Below are 18493 nucleotides of genomic sequence, written 5' to 3'. Positions count from 1 at the left end.
TAATTTTTTTATATTATTTGAATTGTTAAAAAAAACTGTTATACCATGCATCTATTAAAAAATTGTGCATGTAATTGGCTTATAGATCAGAATATTATGCACTTAATTAAATATAATTCATGTATAAATTTAATACATGTAAATAAAAATGTACGTGTCAATTAATTAACTATCACGTATATATATTCATACATGTACCTATAAGTGACTGGTTAGTCTTTAGTCTAATGTTTTGAGATTTTATTTCGATAAATTAATCAATAATTGAAATTAAAATAATATTTATTACAAATACTTATATATTTATTAGCAAAATTTGACTTGTGGATCAACACGTATATGTAATAAATAATAATTCAACTTTGGATCAATTTTCTTTGAAAAGAATTTCACATATTATTTTTATAAAAGCTTTATTTTATTAATATATTAGGAATAAAATTAACGTCAAAATTCAAAATTATCTAAAAAAGTTAAAATTAAATGATGATTTAATTTTAATATTCGTGTAAAATAAATAATTGATATAATAAACCCACAATTTAATTTTATGCCAAACATATTTGTTGATTTTAAAAATGGTTAAATAGGTTAAATATGTTAATATTTAAATACAAAATTTGTACTTTGTGCTAAAACTTCAACGAAAGCGTCGTATAATTATAATTATTGAAAACTGACGACTTGCAATTTTATAAAGAAAGAAAATAAGTGTGGGGCCCACGGAAACAGATACGGTGTTATTTGGAAAGCTTTCCACGTTTGTTGTGGTGGACGAGTCTTCAAGTTTTCTCGTAGAGTAAAATTATGAATGCTCGAGTCTGCGGAAGTAGTAATATTACTGCATTTCGAAGTCCGACCTCGTCTCCCGGGCGATTCTATTGGCGGTGCAAAGCTCTCTTTTCCGGTGAAGGTCTTCGCCTGAAGTTCGCCTCGGAAGTGCGTCTTTACAACGCTGAGTGGCTGATCGGCGTTAGTCTTCTCAGTTGTTAGGGTTTTAATTGAATCGGATCTTGATTCTACTTGAAGCATTCTTGTCAAAGGTCCGATCAGTTGCATGGAGCTTGCAAATTCATTTTCTCTCCTGTTCTGTTCATTTCTCATGATTTTAAATCTCGATTGTTTGAATTTTAGACTACAAGGAGATCTGCTGAATGGAAATCGTTCTAGAGCAGAAGGATGCTGCTGATTGGACTTACAGAGGCGAAGGAGCTGTCAACCTTGTCCTTGCGTACACTGGATCTTCTCCTCTTTTTGTATGTCTGCCATGAAACTGTTGATGTCTAATATGCACTTTGACTCCTTTTCTTCATGCTTTTTTTCTCTCTAAAGTGTCGTGAAAGAATTTTCTGAACAGTGTTCATAGGTATTCTGTTTCACTCTAAAGTACGATTAGCACTATTCTAATTTTAGTTCTTTCTTTTTCCTTTCATAAGATCGCTTAGTACTCTGCCAAGATATTTTCTCGTTGGTAGATTTCTAGAAATTGATTGATTGTTTTTGCGTTTGAGTAACTCAAAAGGATTATCTATGAAAATTTTCTATCCGTATGGAAATTGGTCTTGCTTCGATCTACTGGTGGCCGCTGCTTATGACTGTGCTAATTTTTTTCGTAGTTTGGGAAAGTTTTACGGATACAGAAGGCTCCGAGAAATGGATCACACTGCGGGAGCATTCGGAACCTGAAGGCTTTGTCCGCGCATGAGCGCCTTCTGTGGAGAGATGTAGGAGACATTGTGTCGTGCACGGATCACGATGTTGCATGTCAAATCTATGTGCAGCATGTAATGATTCCGTTGTTGGATTTCAAACATGTTGATGCTGGGGTATGTTACTGTATTCATTTCATGCGATCTTTCTTGAATTTAAGGTCTGCTGATAACTCTGTAGAACGAACAGAATTATATTTGTGAAAATGTAATCGTGATAATAACTAGGCTAAGTTAACAGATCTACACTTTTTGAGTTAATGATAGTTCATGTTCAACCTACAAAAATGATAACTCAAGAATGATTAAGTCCTCATTGTAGAACGAACAAAGTGTTTCAAGAAAGCGAAATCAATAATTCTGACAGTATATTTTTACCAATATTGGTAGGTCCATGTCCTTGTAACAAGAGAGTTCCTAGAGACTATTGAGAAGAACATTCTTGGTCAGCGTCCTGCTTGGAGGATTAATGCAGGACGAATTAATATACATCGTGAATCTGTCCTCCTTCAATCAGATCATGCTATTTTTTCTCAAGGTAGAGTTTCTTCAAGCTCTCTTTAGCTATTATCCTTCTGTTGATGTTAAACACGTTTAAAAGATTTGCATATATTATATACTTAATTTCTAAATTTTTTGTAACACGGTAAACCTTCTCATTACAAGAAGTTCTCTAGATAACTGCTGAACGAACTAAAAAGTTAAGACATCTTCAATCTATCGACATGGTTTGTGGAGGCTTGCTCATTTGTCAGTTTCCATGGACTCATACACTGTTTATCTCAAGCAATGAGATTTATGAGTGAATGTATACTTCTATTAGCATGAAGCTTGCTCTGTTGTCTAACTGTTTTTTGGTAACTGATAGACTCCTTATGAGCAAGGAAGAAAACTCCAAATAGCTCATGTAATGTTGCTTGTTTATAGATAAGTTCGAGCTAAAAACATTGAACAACATGAGTAAAAAGTTGGAAAATAGAAAAAAGAAGAGGAAAAGAGGTAGGCAAATTTTCTATTACCTTTGAATGTGATTTACACTTTAAATTTCATATTTGTAATTGGAAGGGCAACTGAGTCAACTGTCAAGAACTAACAATCATCTTAATGTACGTGAATTACATGAATTATTTTCTTCTGCATCTTTTTCTTCTTCTTCTTCTTTTTTTTTTTATTTTAAAGAAATCATTTTAATAAAGAAAACTTGTTGCCCAAAATTATTCTTCATATTGACTGTTTCAACAATGTTAATTGATGAAACTTATCTGGAAGTGTCTTCTGAAGACTCTATTCTATTAAATAGAGTATCACCAGTATACCTTTCTTTTTTTTTTAGGTGGTGAAGATGAATTTTGCATATCTGTCGAGATAAAGGTGCTCCTTAATGGTTTTCCTCTTTCCATCGCCCCTCCCCCTATTGGTCTTTTTATTCCTCTGAAAGTAATTTTTCTATTTAATATATGTTTTAACTTTTTTTCCCAAATCAGCCAAAATGGGGATGTCTTCCAACTTCAAGATTCATATCCAAAAAAAATGCCATTAAGAAAAATGTGACTCGTTTTAGGATGCACCAAGCATTGAAGTTGCAGAAAGGCGAGGTAATTTTGCTCCTTTTTCTTGTCTCCATGGTATCAATCATTCTTGCACATCAATTATGTTTCTATATTACTTAAAATGTGATTGTAACTGTCAGATCTGATTCTATTCTTTCAGTGTGTCTGATCTTCTTATCTTCTGCCTACCACAAAAAAAAAATGAGCCTCTATTTGGCTTTTAGTTACTTTGCTTCTATGTTATTAATCGACTCCTCTTCTGAATTTTTTAAGTTTTAACTTGATTGCATCCAATTTGCGGAACAGATATCTGAGTTTAGTGATTACAATCCGTTAGATTTATTCTCTGGATCCCGGGATCAGATATACAAAGCAATCAAAGATCTTTTCTCTACCCCTCAGAATAATTTCCGCATCTTCTTAAACGGTTCCCTAATACTTGGGGCATCGGGTGGCTATGCTGATGACACTAATTTGGTGATTGAGGAAGCATTTGAAGACGCTCTGCAATCTGTCATCCAGAGAGAAAAGGGATCTCGAGCAATGACTTTCCTACAGCTTGTTGCTGAGGCTGTATATAAATCCGGATGTCTGAATCGTCTTCTTGCGGTTCAACAGCTTGACAGTTTTGACATAGAAGGGGCTATTCATGCGTACTATGACATTATTTCAAAGCCCTGCCAGGTTTGTAGACATATGGATGATGAGGAATTGTTGAACATATGTGACACTTTACATTCTGCCCATCTTGATCAAAGCTTGGAGATTGTGAGGAACTTTTTAATAGCTGCAACCGCTAAAGACTGTAGTTTGATGATTACTTTTAGACCCTGGCACGTTGAGTGTCCTGGCTCTGCATATAACAGCATATTCGTTGAATCAACCAACCAAACTTTTGACTACAAGGTATGTCCCTCGGAAAATTCATTCGTATTGTCTTTGTTGATCTTAAAAGTTTCAAGTAACTGAAAACTTCTTGTTTATTTGAACTGTTTGCATGCATGTGTAAACCTTTTGTAAGACAATTTTTCTTATCATTTAAAATCAATAAAATCCATGGAAGATTGCATTATTTCCACTAAATTTCCAATTGCCGATACAATATGTATCAACTTTTGTGGTACTTTATTAATCCATTATTTTCTATACTTCTTAAAATGTCTGATGTCTAATCTGCGAGAATAGCTATAGCTTGAATCATGAGTGGAAATTTTGTATTGCTAATGTATAAGTTCTTGAGTCTTCCTTTTCGTTGGTCTTGGGAAACTAATGACCATTTTCCCAGTTTAATTGGAGGTTCATTTTGAATGCACGCACTTACTCATTGTCAACCTTTTGATAATGGTGATTTTCTCGTGTTTTTAGGTTAATTTCATAGACCTGGATCTAAAGCCTTTAAGGAAGATGGAAGAATACTATGATCAAGACAATAAAATAGTTCGAAGCTACACTAAGATGTTTGTGACAGAGCTAGAGGCAGACGATTACTATAGGCCTGAAGAGGTGTGAACTTACAATGCGTTGAGAGAATACATGCTGAAGTTTGTCACCGTACTTCAATTCCGGTGAGCACGAATTGGACGTTTACTTAGTGTACTATTGATTCATTGTTTTTATTCTTGTTATTATGCTGTTTTTAGCAATATTTTTTTGTCATCAATTCAACTATCTGCTCGTTGAGTTTTTGTCGATGAGATCCTCGGGCAGCTAACCTTCCTGCATCGCTCCTTATACTTTTTTGATACTCTAATGCAGAGATGGATACTTTCTCTCCCAGATTTAGTCTGCTGTTATACCAAGTCCTCGGCAGAAGCTTTGTTCGTATATCCCAAACTTAATGACAAATAAAAGCATCGATGGAGTTCATACGTGGTCTATGTCTGCGGACAATTGTTCGGGTATGTACCATCTGATAAAAAAAAATTCTTTTTTTCCTAAAAAGAAATAAATTTTAATTAATGTACGTTAGTTAGAATCCACCAACTCCTTTGCCCAGAAATAAGAGAAATAAAGGAAAATTCCACAATGGCTTCTAGTTTTGAAATTCATAACTATGTAGTATATATTTTGGTTAGAGGTGGAAAATTCCACTATTGTAGGAGAAACGGACGAATAGAATGATTCGGCAATCACTTCAAGGAGAACACTATCACGGTTCGTTTTTTCTATGGATTTTGAAACGGTTTTATTATATTAGGGGTCTGAATACGTCTTCATACTTTGATTTGGATTATCTGTTTTATATCTTTTTTTAGATGAATTTCTGAAAAGGCTGATGATTTTGTCTTGGATCTGTTTGACTTGATTTTGTTACTTTGAGTGAATACAAATATTTTGGGAAATATTTATCTTTAGACACAACATAGAGCTGCAAAGACAACAAAGGTTTTCCAAAGGAGAAATTGATTGGTACTTTTGCCTAGAAGGTTTGTTTCAAATCTCACAGTTTGTCTTTATGCCCAGACTTTTACTCGCTTCTTTTTACACACCAGTCATAAATTATATTATATTATCAGTCTCTACTTGATGTCGTGTGTCATGGTCTCTACTTGATGTCGTGTGTCATGGTCTCTACTTGATGTCGTGTGTCACGGTCTCTACTTGATGTGTGTCATGATCTCTACTTGATGTGTGTCATGATCTCTACTTGATGTCATCATCAGTTGCGCGAGTGCCTTACCTTTTACTTTTTACCTCTTTTTATAACCTGAAATAGAAGTAGCATACTATTTTAAGAAATATTTTAAGAAATATTTAGTAGCTTTGCACACAGGAGTGTCTTGCCTTTTACGTGTTACCTGAAATTGAAATAGAAGAAGCACACTATTTTAGTATTTTAAAAAATGTTTGGCGATCCTACGATTAGGGAATACAATTAGAGAATACAACTGGAGTATTTTAAGAAATATTTAGCAAGTGACCTACTATTGGGGTCAAGGAATGTAATCATATGCAATCTATGATCTAGGGATTTATCATTAATACCATCATAGGAGTAGCCTCCCATTCCAACAAAATTAGTTGTATTTTCCTACATACAACCTATATGTGCAAGTGTAGATCCCCGATGATTTGCACCTTTAGATCCATCATAGTCAAGCTAGTTGTTCGTTGCAACATTGGGAAGTAAACACCCAAGTGTCATGCGAGGCATGATGATGATGATCATCATCATCAGTGTACACATCCGTACTTATCATCATAAATGAGTAAGCAACTTGATGTATGAGGTCCTTATAGTTTTTATTTTTAAATCATCTTTACTATATAACATTCACATATTATTCTTAGTAATAAGCGTGTCTTGACTTTCATACGTTAATCCTCATTAATATTGACTAGGGTTGTGTCTTAGAAAAATCATAATGTATCCTCATTAATATTGACTAGGGTTGTGTCTTAGAAAAATCATAATGTATCATGACATTTAATATATGCCATATCTATCTCTTAATATGGAATAACATCATATTAAGTTATCTCATTATTATTTATCTTACATCATATAACATAGTCAATAAATTATCATATATCGTAGTCTATCATCGTATAACTCAATCACATCATCATAAATATAAAGCATAAATGACACGTGTAAGGACCACTGGACACACGTCATTATACATAAAAACTAAGTCTTCCGACCGAATCAATAATAAGATCACTTACTTGATTTAGCCTACTAGGCTAAGACTATTACAATTCAGCCTATTACAATTCATTAATAAGACTCTCAGTCTAAGAAGAGTAGCAATCAAATCATAAAGAAATTAACCCTCCTAGACTACTCATGCATAAATACTTTAAACTAAACTCTAAAAAATTTAATTAAAAAGTAGTCATATTAATCTTAAACGCTAAGAATTAAAATTGGGAAGGGAAGAAAAGCTTCAAGCCTAAAAATTGAAACCAAACTTATCACACGAAGAATTGAAACTAAGAAGAAAGAGTTCAAGCTTATCAAACCTAAAGAAGAAAGAGTTCAAACTTATCCGACCTAAGATGGATTAGCTAAAATGTCAACCTTGAGTTAGTCAAAAAATTTAGTCGCTGCTCAAATGGAATGATAAAATGAAACTAAAATTTATTACACGAGTAATAGCTCTAGAAATCGAAACAAATAAATTAATTTATAAAAAAAAAATTATGTTTGCAAACTAAATGTGTCAAAGATGCATATAAAAAAAATAGTTGATTATATATATATACAATTTAGTTGGAATCTTGAAAATATTTGGAAAAAAAGTTTGCTTTATTGCATAAATAAAAATATGTGGATCATATATATATACATACAATTTAGTAGGAATCTTGAAAATATTTGGAAAAGAACGTAGATAAAGAAACCTAAGAATGGTATTTATATGCTTAGTTTTTAAAAATAGAGATCATAGAAATACTTAAATTAGGAGATGATGTCTTTGAGGAAAAAATTGAAAGATAAAAGATGTGACCGAGGAAGACAAGTGGATAGAGAGAAATTATATAAAGAGAAAAAGGAGAGAGATGAAGTCTTAGAGAGGGAGAGAAAGGTACGGTAAAGAGACAGAGCAAAGTTACACTTTAGTGCGAATATTTTTTAGAGTAGGATGGTGAGAATATACTTAAGGAGAAAAAGAGTGTAAAAAAAGTGATTTAAAAAGAAAAAGCTTCATATGCTGTTTGGAGAACTGTTTTCTATTATAATAAAATATATATTAAAATACAAATTAAAAAAATCCAAATTAATTGCAATTTCCCTGAATTTTCTTTTCTTAAATCTTACCAATTAAAAAGTTAACTAAAAGGTTTAAAATTTTGTTAGACAAAAAGAAAAAAGAGATATTAATTTTTAAAAAATGTTTGAACACACAAATTTTAAAAAATTTATTAGATGCCATTAGAACTTAATTTTAAAATCCATAAACTCAAAAAGTTGATGAGCTAAAATATTTTTGTAATTTAACTTTGAGCTAAAATATTTTTGTAATTTAACTTTGTTATCAAATCATCATTGTAAATTTTGTGTATAATAAGTCTTAAAATAGAAATTTGAACTTTCAGGGTCTATTAAGCCTACAAATCATAAAAAAATGTTAGATTATTGACCAATTCAAAAAGACAAAAAAAAATATAATGTAACAATACAGAAGCATGTAGATACGTACACTACTATTAAATTTTCAAATTTTCAAATTTTCAAATTTTCAAATCTCTAATTTTCTAGAGTATTGAAATATATGAATTAATATATTATATTAAAAAATGAAAACTTTAAAATAACTATCTTTTCTTCAAGGAATAAAGAACAGATAAAAATTACTTGGAGGGAACACAATACTCTAAACTCAAATCTCGCAAATTTTCCATAAAGAATCGCTACCTCGATCCCTGCAAAAGTAAATGGAGAACTTCACGGGAGATCGAGAATGAAAAGTGGTAGGGATGGGGACGGGAAAGGTTTCCCGCCTCACCCCATCATATATATATATATAATGGTTGTCCTTATTTAAAATTAATGACCAAAGTTCAAGTATACATCCTAGCATGAGTTAAGGTGAATAAGTTAAAAATATTCAATAACCTAATAAGGACTAAAATGACCGTAAGGAAATAGAATGGACCTTCAAAACGTTTTAAGAAAAAAAATATTTTTTTGGATAGCTAGAAACAAAAATAAAATAAATTTTAAAGTTCACAATTTTAAACTGTAAATTAATTTTAAAAGTAGACTATATAAGAAAAGGGACATAAGTTCTCCAGTGATGCGCTGTCAGTAAAATTGTTTCTAATAAAGAAAAAAGAGAACTAATGTTAGACATATGTACCTTTTATGTGTTGCTCCATTGACTAAGTTCCGGTGTGCAAACATTCTTCATGAATAACAGTGTTGGAATTTAACAGTCACCGGGTTTAGTTTTCGATCCAGCTTTTATTTCTGTCCTGCACAGAAAAATGAATTGTAAGCCAAAGTAGTCGGCAAAGGATTGTTAATAGAATTTACATTCAGCAATATAAGATCCAAGCGTATCTTCCTTTGATACAAGGCTCATTTTTTTCCAAAATCATGTCGAAGGTTCCACTGCACTCCAAATTTCTAACGCTTTCCTTCATTTCTGTGTGATATTTTCGCTGCCAATTAATACGAGAGGCTCAGTCCTCTTGTGGCGTCAACACCACACACACACTGAAACCTAGCAGTTACTTCTCTGCTTGTTTGGCCTTGTATGAATAATAATATTGATTACCTTTCGGCCCTCATTAACTACTCCAAAATGATGTCGAGTCCTCAGGAGAGCTTGTCTTCGTCCATGACCATTCTATCGGGGGTGGCATCACTCACCGTCTCGGTAGCTCTCCTCCGAACCGAGCAATGATTAGCCGTGACCATAGACAGGAATCAAGAACTGGTTGACATATTCGAAGGCGTCAAATTCAAGTGGGTTCTGTTTTCTTCGCGTATTGAAAGTCCAATTTCAAATAAGAACCGTGATGGTTATGCGCATGAGTGGTCAGATGTTAAACACTTCGAGCTAAGCTTTCACAAGAAACAAGGATATGGCACCGGGATTCTACCTTCTAATGGCTGAGTTGTTATCAATTGTTGTTGTAGTGGTGTACGTCTTCAGATTGTACATATGGTTAGTTTGTTGGAGCTGTAACAGTATGGATGTTATATTTTGTTAGGCTGTTAATAGGATGATTTTGTGTATAAATATTCGCGTAATCTGGTTATTCATTAGGTAGAAAACCTGGAATTTTTTACCCACTATCACCTTCCAAATATTCTGCGAGAACATGCCATAAGAGACGAAAAGAAGGCCGTGAAGCTCCATACATTAGATTACAGTGGCAGATTATTGGGGTTCAATCGATCTTAATCATCCTGCAACATTTGACACAATCGTGAACCCGGAAACTTAGAAGGAACTAGTCGGCTATCTCAATAAGTTTGTTGGGAGGAAAGAGTACTATAAAAGAGTAGGAAAGGCTTGGAAACGTGAGCATTTGTTGTATGGACCAAGAGGTACAGGGAAGTCAAGCTTGGTTGCTCCCATGGCTAACTATCTGAAGTTTGACATTTAGGATATGTGGACCTTAGGGAAGTCCAATACATTCAGAGTTAAGAAGATTATTGATTGGCTCTGGAAGTTGTTCAATATTAGCAAATGAAGATATTGATTGCTCTATTGAGCTGCAAGATAGAAGTTCAGATTCAGAATATCGAACTAAATTGCAGAGGATGTAAAGGTAGGTCCCTAACCTGCACGAAATGTATCTAATGTTTCATGAATTGTTTGGGCAGCAGCTAACGAAGCTACTTATAAAATTGTTTGTTGCACTCAGATTATTGTCTGGGTTATTCAACTTCATTGATGGCCTATGGTCGAGCTGAGGAGACTAGCGGATAGTGTATTGAGCAGCTGGGTACAGTCCAACCAGCCGCTCTACGTGGTTTGTGGTCAATACCACTATCCGCTAGTCTCCTCTGCTCGACCATAGGACATCAATGAAGTTCAATAACCCAGACAATAATCTGAGTGCAACAAACAATTATAAGTAGCTTCGACTTCAGTGGTTCAAAGATACTGGCCTATAGTTACCTATTAATTCAGGAACACTCCCACTTTAAAGAAATTGAAGAGCTATTAAATAAATGTCAGGCAACACCTACTGAATTAGTTGGAGAGCTAATGAAGACGGACAACGTTACAAGTTCACTTCAAGGCCTTATTCAATTCCTCCACGGAAAGAGAGAGGCGAGTCGAGCGCCAGACCGCAGAATAGACGCAGGAAAAGCTTAGCAAGAGACTACTATTCTGTTATCCCCCTTAAGATCAAATGGAAATTTGCTTACAAATTAGGTTTTCGATTAAGATTCTCTCTCTCTCTCTGCTTTCATACCTTCTCCCAATGGATGTTTCTCTCGTTTTATCCAAAAGCAGTACTCGCACTGAATTATTTTTATAGTACGGTTGCAATAAATTCATTCTACTCGGTATTCAGTCTGCATGATGTGCCTCTGCACTACAGGCATCTCGGGAATCGATTTCTATGTACCATCTTAGATCATGAATGGAGGTTCCAGAGCTTTTGCTCTAAAATAGACATCGGCCACTAAGAGTAGTAAAGAAAGAAAGATACTATAGAAAGCCAGATTTATCAACAAGCCTAATATATTTCATAAGAGAGCACCGGTTGTCGAGATTCAGTGCACTTGCAGCTCCTACGAAATTCCCCGTCCTTCTCTGCTGCTTTGAGTTCTTAGTTCTCGAAGCTATTCACTCCTATAACTTTTGTTCGCCTGTTCCAATCATTGAAAACATCTCCGCATAGTCCATTACAGTCCAACCAGTTTTGTTCGGTATCAACCGTTCTTTTCTTTCGTTTTGCTCTTCTAAATTATAGTAGTAAAGCGAGAACCTGACTTGCGGTAGTAAAGGTTTTCTTATTTTGTTGATATATCCTTGCGGTAATTTATCGAGTTCAAGGAACAAGAAAGCTTGATTATCATAGTTCATGAGACGGAATATAATACTATGATGAACTTCGCAGCAGTACAGAAACTTCTATATCAAGAAAACAGACATAATCGAAACCTAAATCAACCAGACTCGCAGATATTTATACGCAGTTGCAGAAGAACAGAGGAAAAACATGTTCATACTTACATCAGTAGAGAAGCCGAGCGGTACGATTGGATTTGAAAGAAAATTGTCCTCAGATCAAGATCCTACGCCTGGTAAACAAAATTTCTGTTTCTCGTGCGCGCCAAGAAACGAGCATCGCAAAAAGAATTGTACAGACCTTTCATGTACTGAAAGCGAGGCCGAGAACTACACATCCAGATCGGGTTTTCTTTTTACGCATATTGGTGATGCAATCGCACGGCTTCGTAGTCGTTCGCTATTTATACTACGTCAGTGGAGCTAAGCACCCTGTTCTAGAAAGTACTCGATGTGGGATTCCATCTTCCAAATTTGCAGTTGTTATTTTGTAGAATTATCAATAATCATATTTTATCAATATTATTATATTATTCTCGTATTAATTTCTTTTCCTAAAATATCACTTTCGCATAAAGTAATTTCCTCAAATACTCAAAAATGACGCCTCCAACATGTATGGAGACTTTTATTTTATTTCATTTATGGACAAAACGTGATGCTACTTCAATGACAAAAAAAAAAAAAAAAAAAAACTAAATAATAATAAATAAATAAATAAATGCTATTAATATTACCATCGGGTGATTAATATGTTTGTTTGAATTAAGAAAATAGTTATAAGATGACAAATAAACATTTCTTATTACTATGAGTACTAATTTGAAAGCAAGTTAACATGCAAATGTTGTATTCGAGTTTCAGGAATCAAAATAGTTATAATAATTCAATATCCATTTATAATTTTTTCTGGAAAAATGACTCCGAACGAAATCATTCATTAATATATGTGTGTATACATTCATTAATATATGTGCCTGTGTGTGTATATATATATATAGAGCGAGAAAGATCATCAAAGACCATAAGCCAGCCAGTAAGATATAAGCAGCAGCAATGTTGTTCACTGCTAAATTTATCATTGTGATTGTGAAGCATCAAAGGAATTGGTTATGTCATGCATTTCACCAAGAACACATCTGACGACCCGACTCCACCATGTCCTATCTACAAGATATATATATATATAGAGAGAGAGAGAGAGAGAGATATATAAACCTATATTCACAGAGTTGCTAAATACATAATGCAAGTAGAAGAGGCAAGATGCAATAGATTCCCGACGCAAGCCAGGCCTCGGCCACGAACAATTTCGTTCTATGTACAGGTATGCTTTCTCCAGGAGCAACTGAAACAAGTATTCTTCGATTTCCATTCACTCGTTTCCACACACAAAAAGAATGTAAAATAGAAATGTTGATGCCCCGTTTGATTTTGAAAATTAAGCTCACCAATGAGCTTCCTTATTTTGTTATCTACTTTTTAAGTATGTTTTAAAAAACCAAGCCAAATTTCGAAACGAAAAAGTAGTATAAAAAACTTGTTTTTATTTTTGAAATTTGGCTAAGAATTCAAACGTTAGGAATAAAATCCATGCTGAGAAAAACCAACGCGTCACACCATCTCAGTTAATGCAGTAGAATAAAAAGTTCTGAGTACCTCTTATGCCAAATTCTTCCTAGCCCTAAGCAGATTGAGCTTGTCCCTCCACTGAGCTGAAATAGAGACCAATCGTGATAACTAAATGTAAGTAGCTCAAACATTGAATAACCAAAAAGGGAAAATGGGGCTTATTTTTTGTCCTAAACAGAGGGATTCTTTGGAAGAACTTTTAGAACTATCCATAACACCACAAGGTCATCCCATATTAGCAATTAATTATTCTTGGTATTCTTAAGTATGCAAGTTTCTGTTCTAAATCAGAGAAATAAAATTGATTTGGAACATTCAGAATTGAAAAATGTTAATTGAGCAACAAAATCCATACCAGCATCTCTGTAGCGCTCTTCAACAGCAGCAATCAGCATATTCCTCACCAGATCAAACTCTTTGGCTTCCACACAAGGCTGACCACTGGGCCTGAAAACAAAAAAAAAAATCAATTATCCCTTTCCTCTCATCAAATGAAGCAGAAGTTTCAAGTGGCTGTTGAAAGATTCACGTCCCCCCTATTCCTCGAATATACACAAAAAATATCTTATTACCTATCCAGTTCGGTGAATAGTAAACCGTCCGTAGCAGGGGTCTGGGTTGACAGCTTGCCAGTTTCAACAACTCGCATACCGTCACTGTATGCAAGATACTTGTTCACTTGAATTGGGACCTGCAACAATTGCAAGAAGTAACATCATTCAGCACACATGGAACACAATCATGCCCAAAATATGAAAAACATCCAAATACAGCTTACACCAATGACTACAGACATTCTATAACCAATAACAAATGAACAAATTCTCCAAAAGCCCATATATCAACAATTCTTTGGCTACTTAAAGAGGCACTTGACCGAAATCACTACGAAGCACGAAAAATTTGAAGTTACCTTGCATCGGACTGCAATATTTATAGCATCTGAAGGTCGAAGATCAAAGCTGAGGCAGTCGGTGTCACAACCAATCTGAAACATATAAAATTTCAATCTCTTAAAATTACCTAAGAGAAGGGTAAAGAATCCAGGGAGAGAAACTAATACATGCCTTTGAGAGGTATAACTGAGCAAAATATGCCTCATGCACTCTCTTGGTAACCCTTACAAGTTTGACCTGCTTCGTAATTAACATTAGAAAGAGCCCACATCCCACTTAAGCTTACAAAAAAATAAGATGGAAAGATGGAGAAATAATGCAAAACATACTTCATAACCCATCTTGTCAATCATCTCTTTCACCACTTGATACATGGTTGGCCTGGCCTGGAAACCAGATAATATGTTACAAAGTCCTTTTCAGTAGAATATAATTCAAATTCAAGAGAAATTTGAACTATATCTGATCACAGGAGAAGACAAAGAAAACATACAATTGGAACATTGCGCACAGCAGCCATAAGCAGAACGCTTGGCATTTCCACTGCAAAAGATGAAGAATTGACAGGGGACACAAAAACAATGTCAAATTCGTTCAATAACATTAAGCTCACGTAACAGCCCAAAACCACCACCGCTAGCAAATATTGTCCCTTTTGGGCTTTCCCTCAAGGATTTAAAACGCGTCTACTAGGGAGAGGTTTTCACACCCTTATGAGAAATGTTTCGTTCCCTCTCTGATGTGGGATCTCACAGCTCATGTTAGAAACTTTCGTCCATGAATACTTACACACGATTATGGGAAGAAGAAGACCAGTTCCATCTTCCATCTTCAACACAATTGCGGGATGTGGAGCATAATCAGGCAGATGCCCACCGTGAGGGTTGTTGTGAACACACCTTAAGTGCCTACCATCCCTCATTTTAATCATGAAACCATCCGCACCACTTTTCACCTCAACTGCACAGAACAAACAAATTTTGGAGCAATTCTGCAACTTAATGCTTCTGTGTAATAAAATGAATCAAGTGTTCAATAAAAAAAAAAAAAACGTAATCATATGATCTAGGCATCAGCTTAGCATACCAGCCTCAACCACGCTCGATTCAACGTACTCTTCGTCCTTCTCGTTGAAGTTCTCTGCTGTACTTCCATTGTCGTCAGATGATGAACTGAAGCTGCAACGCACTGTCGTGCATTTTCTAGCACAACCTTTGCGAGAAGGCGCTGGAAACTTAGCATTCAAACCGTTGATCCCTGTAAATCCCCAAAATTCACCTCTTCGAAAACTAAAAGCCATCAAAGAACGCTTAATTGGCAGAGAACAAAATCCTGCTTGCTTCGCATGAAAAGTAGGGCAAACAACTGGTCCTTGCAAAGACCCCATCTCGTGTCCTTCAGTTCACCCAAATGAAAATGATCAGACAAAGTTAACAAGCACAACTCCCAATTTCAACCAAAAAAATACAAAGACGCATATAATTTGTGGACGCTAGAAGCTCAAAGTCATCACTTAGTCATCAGTTTGAAAAATTCAAGTATTAGTCCCCTGGCGACGGAATAGCAAGATCAACAGTCTTAACAACTCGGTAGGTGTTTAAAGATCCATTACCTTTTATAGATACGAAAATTACGCCGAATCACGACCGAAATTCGTCACAGGAGTCTCCGAATAGTTCGCTAAAAATCGGCGATCACACCTCGATCCGGTAAAATTCCCGCCAGATTCTCAATCCCGGAACTCTAGAATCTAATGTATGAATTTCAAGCACGGAACCGATGGCTAAATTTAAGTTCACAAATTATCAACAATACAGATCGAAGATGAAAATCGACAGAAAATAAAAAGAGAGAAGGTAGTTGTAAAGACCGACAAGATGAAAGGATAAGGAGGAACCGTAGACGAGCAAGAAGATAAATGGATTCTTCAGAGAGGAAGGCTTGTGAATGAAGACTTTTGCTCGTAACACACGCCATCGCTTAATTATTCATAAATTCATAGGTATTCTAAATTACCATTCTGGCCCTCGGAGCATCAGTGAAGAAAACGACGGAGTTTAAAAGGATCATAAACATATCGAATATTCTCGACAGCAATCATTAATTTTTTTAAATAATAAATATTAGGTAGTTAAATTATTAAAAATAAAAAAAAAACAAAAGGAAATACATTATGAAAATAAGGTGGTTTTGTATTAATAATTCTCAAGATTACGATTAAATTTCTTAATCAACCTAAATTTATTTAAAATAATAAAATAATCCGCGAAGGCAAATAAATTAGAGTATATATTGGAGGGTGTTTGCGACATTTTGAAAGGAGACGGATAAAATTGGGTCTGTAATCGTCACCCAGCATTCAGCTTCCATCATAAATAAAATACTCTTTTATCGTCGATGGCGGCGGAACAGATCAAAGGGTTCTGATCAGTGCCACGTGTCTTACAATCGTCCTGAAACGTCATTGGATAAGGCTATCGGGGGTGAAAATATCAGTTTTATATTCCATTTCCCCATAAAATATCTAGTCTCAAAGACTTCCGCCATGACACCTCAGTGGGTGTGACATTTAAGAATTGACGGTTGGGATAAATCATCCCCTCCGCATATATGTCGAGGATATTATATACTAATTTTGAAAATTACTTGATATTATTTATATTACAAGCTAAATATATATCATGTTTCAATTAAATTAAAATATATTTTAAGGAGGAAATCTTATAGGCACAAAAATAAGGTAAGTGAAGCTGGATCCAAGGGATGATTAACAATAATACATGAAATGATTAATATTAATGGATCAAACTTGGTCCATTTCTGTATCACTCCATTGGTTTAAACAGACTGACCAAATTTGCTCCATTAATTCATATAAACTTAGTCCTTAACTAGAGAACCTTTCTTAAGCTCATTCCAATTAATGTCTTTAATTATGTTTATCTAGAAGTTCCTCCACTAAAACCCGGTGGCGTCCAAATCCCGCCGCCGTCGCCGGCCACGTAAGACAAGCACCCCAATGGAACCAAGCACAGGCCTCTACTTCTGAGATCTCGATCTAGCTGCCCTTCATGTCCACCTTCCACCGGACTCTGAAATATATAATAATAATAATAATACACAAATTAAATTCAGAGAAAAGAAAATCATATTTCTTTATTTTTACCCGATATGTCGGCCTAGTGGTTTTGTTGCAGGAGGGCTTCATGTATGGAACGCTCAACGTCTGCAGTTTTAAAGGGTTAGTTTCTTTGAAACGACATGATTCAAAGGGGCAGGAAATTAGGAAGTAAAAGGAGGGATAAAAGAAGTACCTCGACTTGATTTTGAAGGAATTTAATGTATCCAATGGCCTCCATTAACACAGATGCTGTGTCTGTCTGCAACACATCAGCATTACACGTCATTCTAAAACCTATGTTCTTTAAGGAACAACAAACAAACAAAACAGGCATCCAACCCTAAAAAGAGCTAACTACAACTCTACTACAACGTATCTAGGGTTGGTCTTCCAGAAATCCCAATGGGTCAAATCATTTAAACTTATTCATAATATTATTAAACTTTAATGGTCTAAGCCCGCGTTTAATATTGTCGGCTTTTAACTCCCTCACAATTTTTAGAATGTGTCAGTTAATCAGAGGTTTACACACCCATTTGAGAAATATTTTGTTCTCTTCTCGGTGGAATCTCACAATTCACTCTTTTAGGGACCTAGAGTTTTCCCTGTCACACAACCCTCTGTTTGATTCTGATACACTCAAACTCACGGCTAATAGATATTGTATACGGATTAAATTATAAAAGAGGGGAAGTTTATAGTTACCTTGCCAAAGGGTGCGACCAATTGTTGGAGGGCAGCAATTCTATCACCTAATTTCTCTTTTCTAACCTGCGAAGAAGAAGAAAACCCAAGCACTGAATATACTTTTAATGAAGTAAATAAGACTAAATTTAGGGTTGAAACAAAACCTTAAATGGAGGGCAAGAAGCGCGTGAGTCCAATCGCGATTTCTTAAGAGGAGGAGGAGGAGATGGTTGATTGAGCATTGGTCGGATGCAGGTACAAGGTCGTTTTGGTTCAGTTAGTTCAGCGCTGAAGGGTGTTGTCACCTTTAAGAATCCAAAAAGTAGAGGGAAGAGGAATCAGTGTTTAAGGGACATGGAAAACAAAGTTGAAAAAGAAAAAAAAAAAAAAAAAAAAAAAAAAAAAAAAAAAA

At 34.9% G+C, this 18493-nt stretch overlaps 3 protein-coding genes and 1 pseudogene across 9 annotated transcripts in view; 2 read left to right on the top strand and 2 right to left on the bottom strand.

The window, feature by feature from the left end:
• Nucleotides 1–783: 783 nt before the first annotated feature.
• On the top strand, nucleotides 784–5427 carry LOC111446613 (inositol-pentakisphosphate 2-kinase-like). 3 transcript variants are annotated; one of them, XM_023085483.1, is made up of 9 exons: nucleotides 784–1043; nucleotides 1135–1256; nucleotides 1617–1826; nucleotides 2100–2247; nucleotides 3043–3080; nucleotides 3194–3304; nucleotides 3566–4165; nucleotides 4625–4824; nucleotides 5037–5427. In XM_023085483.1, exons 2-8 carry the CDS (start codon nucleotides 1155–1157, stop codon nucleotides 4766–4768), a joined length of 1353 nt encoding a protein of 450 aa, XP_022941251.1. In that variant the 5' UTR covers nucleotides 784–1043; nucleotides 1135–1154; the 3' UTR covers nucleotides 4769–4824; nucleotides 5037–5427. The 3 variants fall into 3 exon arrangements, with proteins under 3 accessions (XP_022941251.1, XP_022941250.1, XP_022941252.1); XM_023085482.1 differs by having other exon boundaries at nucleotides 5015–5427; XM_023085484.1 differs by having other exon boundaries at nucleotides 1135–1260; nucleotides 5015–5427.
• Nucleotides 5428–9120: 3693 nt separating this feature from the next.
• On the top strand, nucleotides 9121–11102 carry LOC111446215 (annotated as a pseudogene).
• A 1655-nt stretch (nucleotides 11103–12757) lies between these two features.
• LOC111446486 (bifunctional nuclease 1-like) lies at nucleotides 12758–16293 on the bottom strand. 2 transcript variants are annotated; one of them, XR_002711075.1, is made up of 12 exons: nucleotides 15886–16293; nucleotides 15360–15668; nucleotides 15063–15233; nucleotides 14767–14816; nucleotides 14603–14659; nucleotides 14445–14510; nucleotides 14291–14365; nucleotides 13950–14068; nucleotides 13733–13824; nucleotides 13405–13460; nucleotides 12964–13093; nucleotides 12758–12912 (listed from the first exon to the last, which is right to left on the bottom strand). XR_002711075.1 is itself a non-coding variant. In XM_023085321.1 (12 exons), exons 3-11 carry the CDS (start codon nucleotides 15658–15660, stop codon nucleotides 13408–13410), a joined length of 984 nt encoding a protein of 327 aa, XP_022941089.1. In that variant the 5' UTR covers nucleotides 15661–15668; nucleotides 15886–16023; nucleotides 16148–16293; the 3' UTR covers nucleotides 12760–13093; nucleotides 13405–13407. The 2 variants fall into 2 exon arrangements, 1 of the variants encoding a protein (XP_022941089.1); XM_023085321.1 differs by having other exon boundaries at nucleotides 12760–13093; nucleotides 15886–16023; nucleotides 16148–16293.
• Nucleotides 16294–17005: 712 nt separating this feature from the next.
• LOC111446765 (transcription factor bHLH110-like) overlaps nucleotides 17006–18493 on the bottom strand; it is a 3243-nt gene continuing 1755 nt past the window's right edge. For all 4 annotated transcript variants that reach the window (XM_023085710.1, XM_023085711.1, XM_023085712.1 and 1 more), the window contains exons 3-7: nucleotides 18246–18386; nucleotides 18100–18165; nucleotides 17588–17653; nucleotides 17440–17499; nucleotides 17006–17365 (exon numbers count right to left, since the gene is read on the bottom strand). In XM_023085710.1, coding sequence (XP_022941478.1) covers nucleotides 17213–17365; nucleotides 17440–17499; nucleotides 17588–17653; nucleotides 18100–18165; nucleotides 18246–18386 — 486 coding nt within the window. In that variant the 3' untranslated portion in view covers nucleotides 17006–17212. The remainder of the gene's footprint in view (nucleotides 17366–17439; nucleotides 17500–17587; nucleotides 17654–18099; nucleotides 18166–18245; nucleotides 18387–18493) is intronic.

The sequence above is a fragment of the Cucurbita moschata genome, unplaced genomic scaffold (genome assembly GCF_002738365.1).
Source record: "Cucurbita moschata cultivar Rifu unplaced genomic scaffold, Cmos_1.0 Cmo_Scf00008, whole genome shotgun sequence".
NCBI lineage: Eukaryota > Viridiplantae > Streptophyta > Magnoliopsida > Cucurbitales > Cucurbitaceae > Cucurbita > Cucurbita moschata.
The sequence above is the reverse complement of the archived record's forward strand: the minus strand, read 5'-3'. Positions and strand labels throughout refer to the sequence as shown.

Coding starts and splice junctions, on each gene's coding strand:
- LOC111446486 (XM_023085321.1), bottom strand. CDS start 15,660: ATGGGGTCTTTGCAAGGACCAGTTGTTTGCCCTACTTTTCATGCGAAG. Junction 14,660..14,766: donor CTGTGCGCAATGTTCCAATT/GTATGTTTTCTT, acceptor TCTGGTTTCCAG/GCCAGGCCAACCATGTATCA. Junction 14,511..14,602: donor TTGACAAGATGGGTTATGAA/GTATGTTTTGCA, acceptor ATTACGAAGCAG/GTCAAACTTGTAAGGGTTAC.
- LOC111446613 (XM_023085483.1), top strand. CDS start 1,155: ATGGAAATCGTTCTAGAGCAGAAGGATGCTGCTGATTGGACTTACAGA. Junction 1,257..1,616: donor CTGGATCTTCTCCTCTTTTT/GTATGTCTGCCA, acceptor TTTTTTTCGTAG/TTTGGGAAAGTTTTACGGAT. Junction 1,827..2,099: donor TCAAACATGTTGATGCTGGG/GTATGTTACTGT, acceptor CAATATTGGTAG/GTCCATGTCCTTGTAACAAG.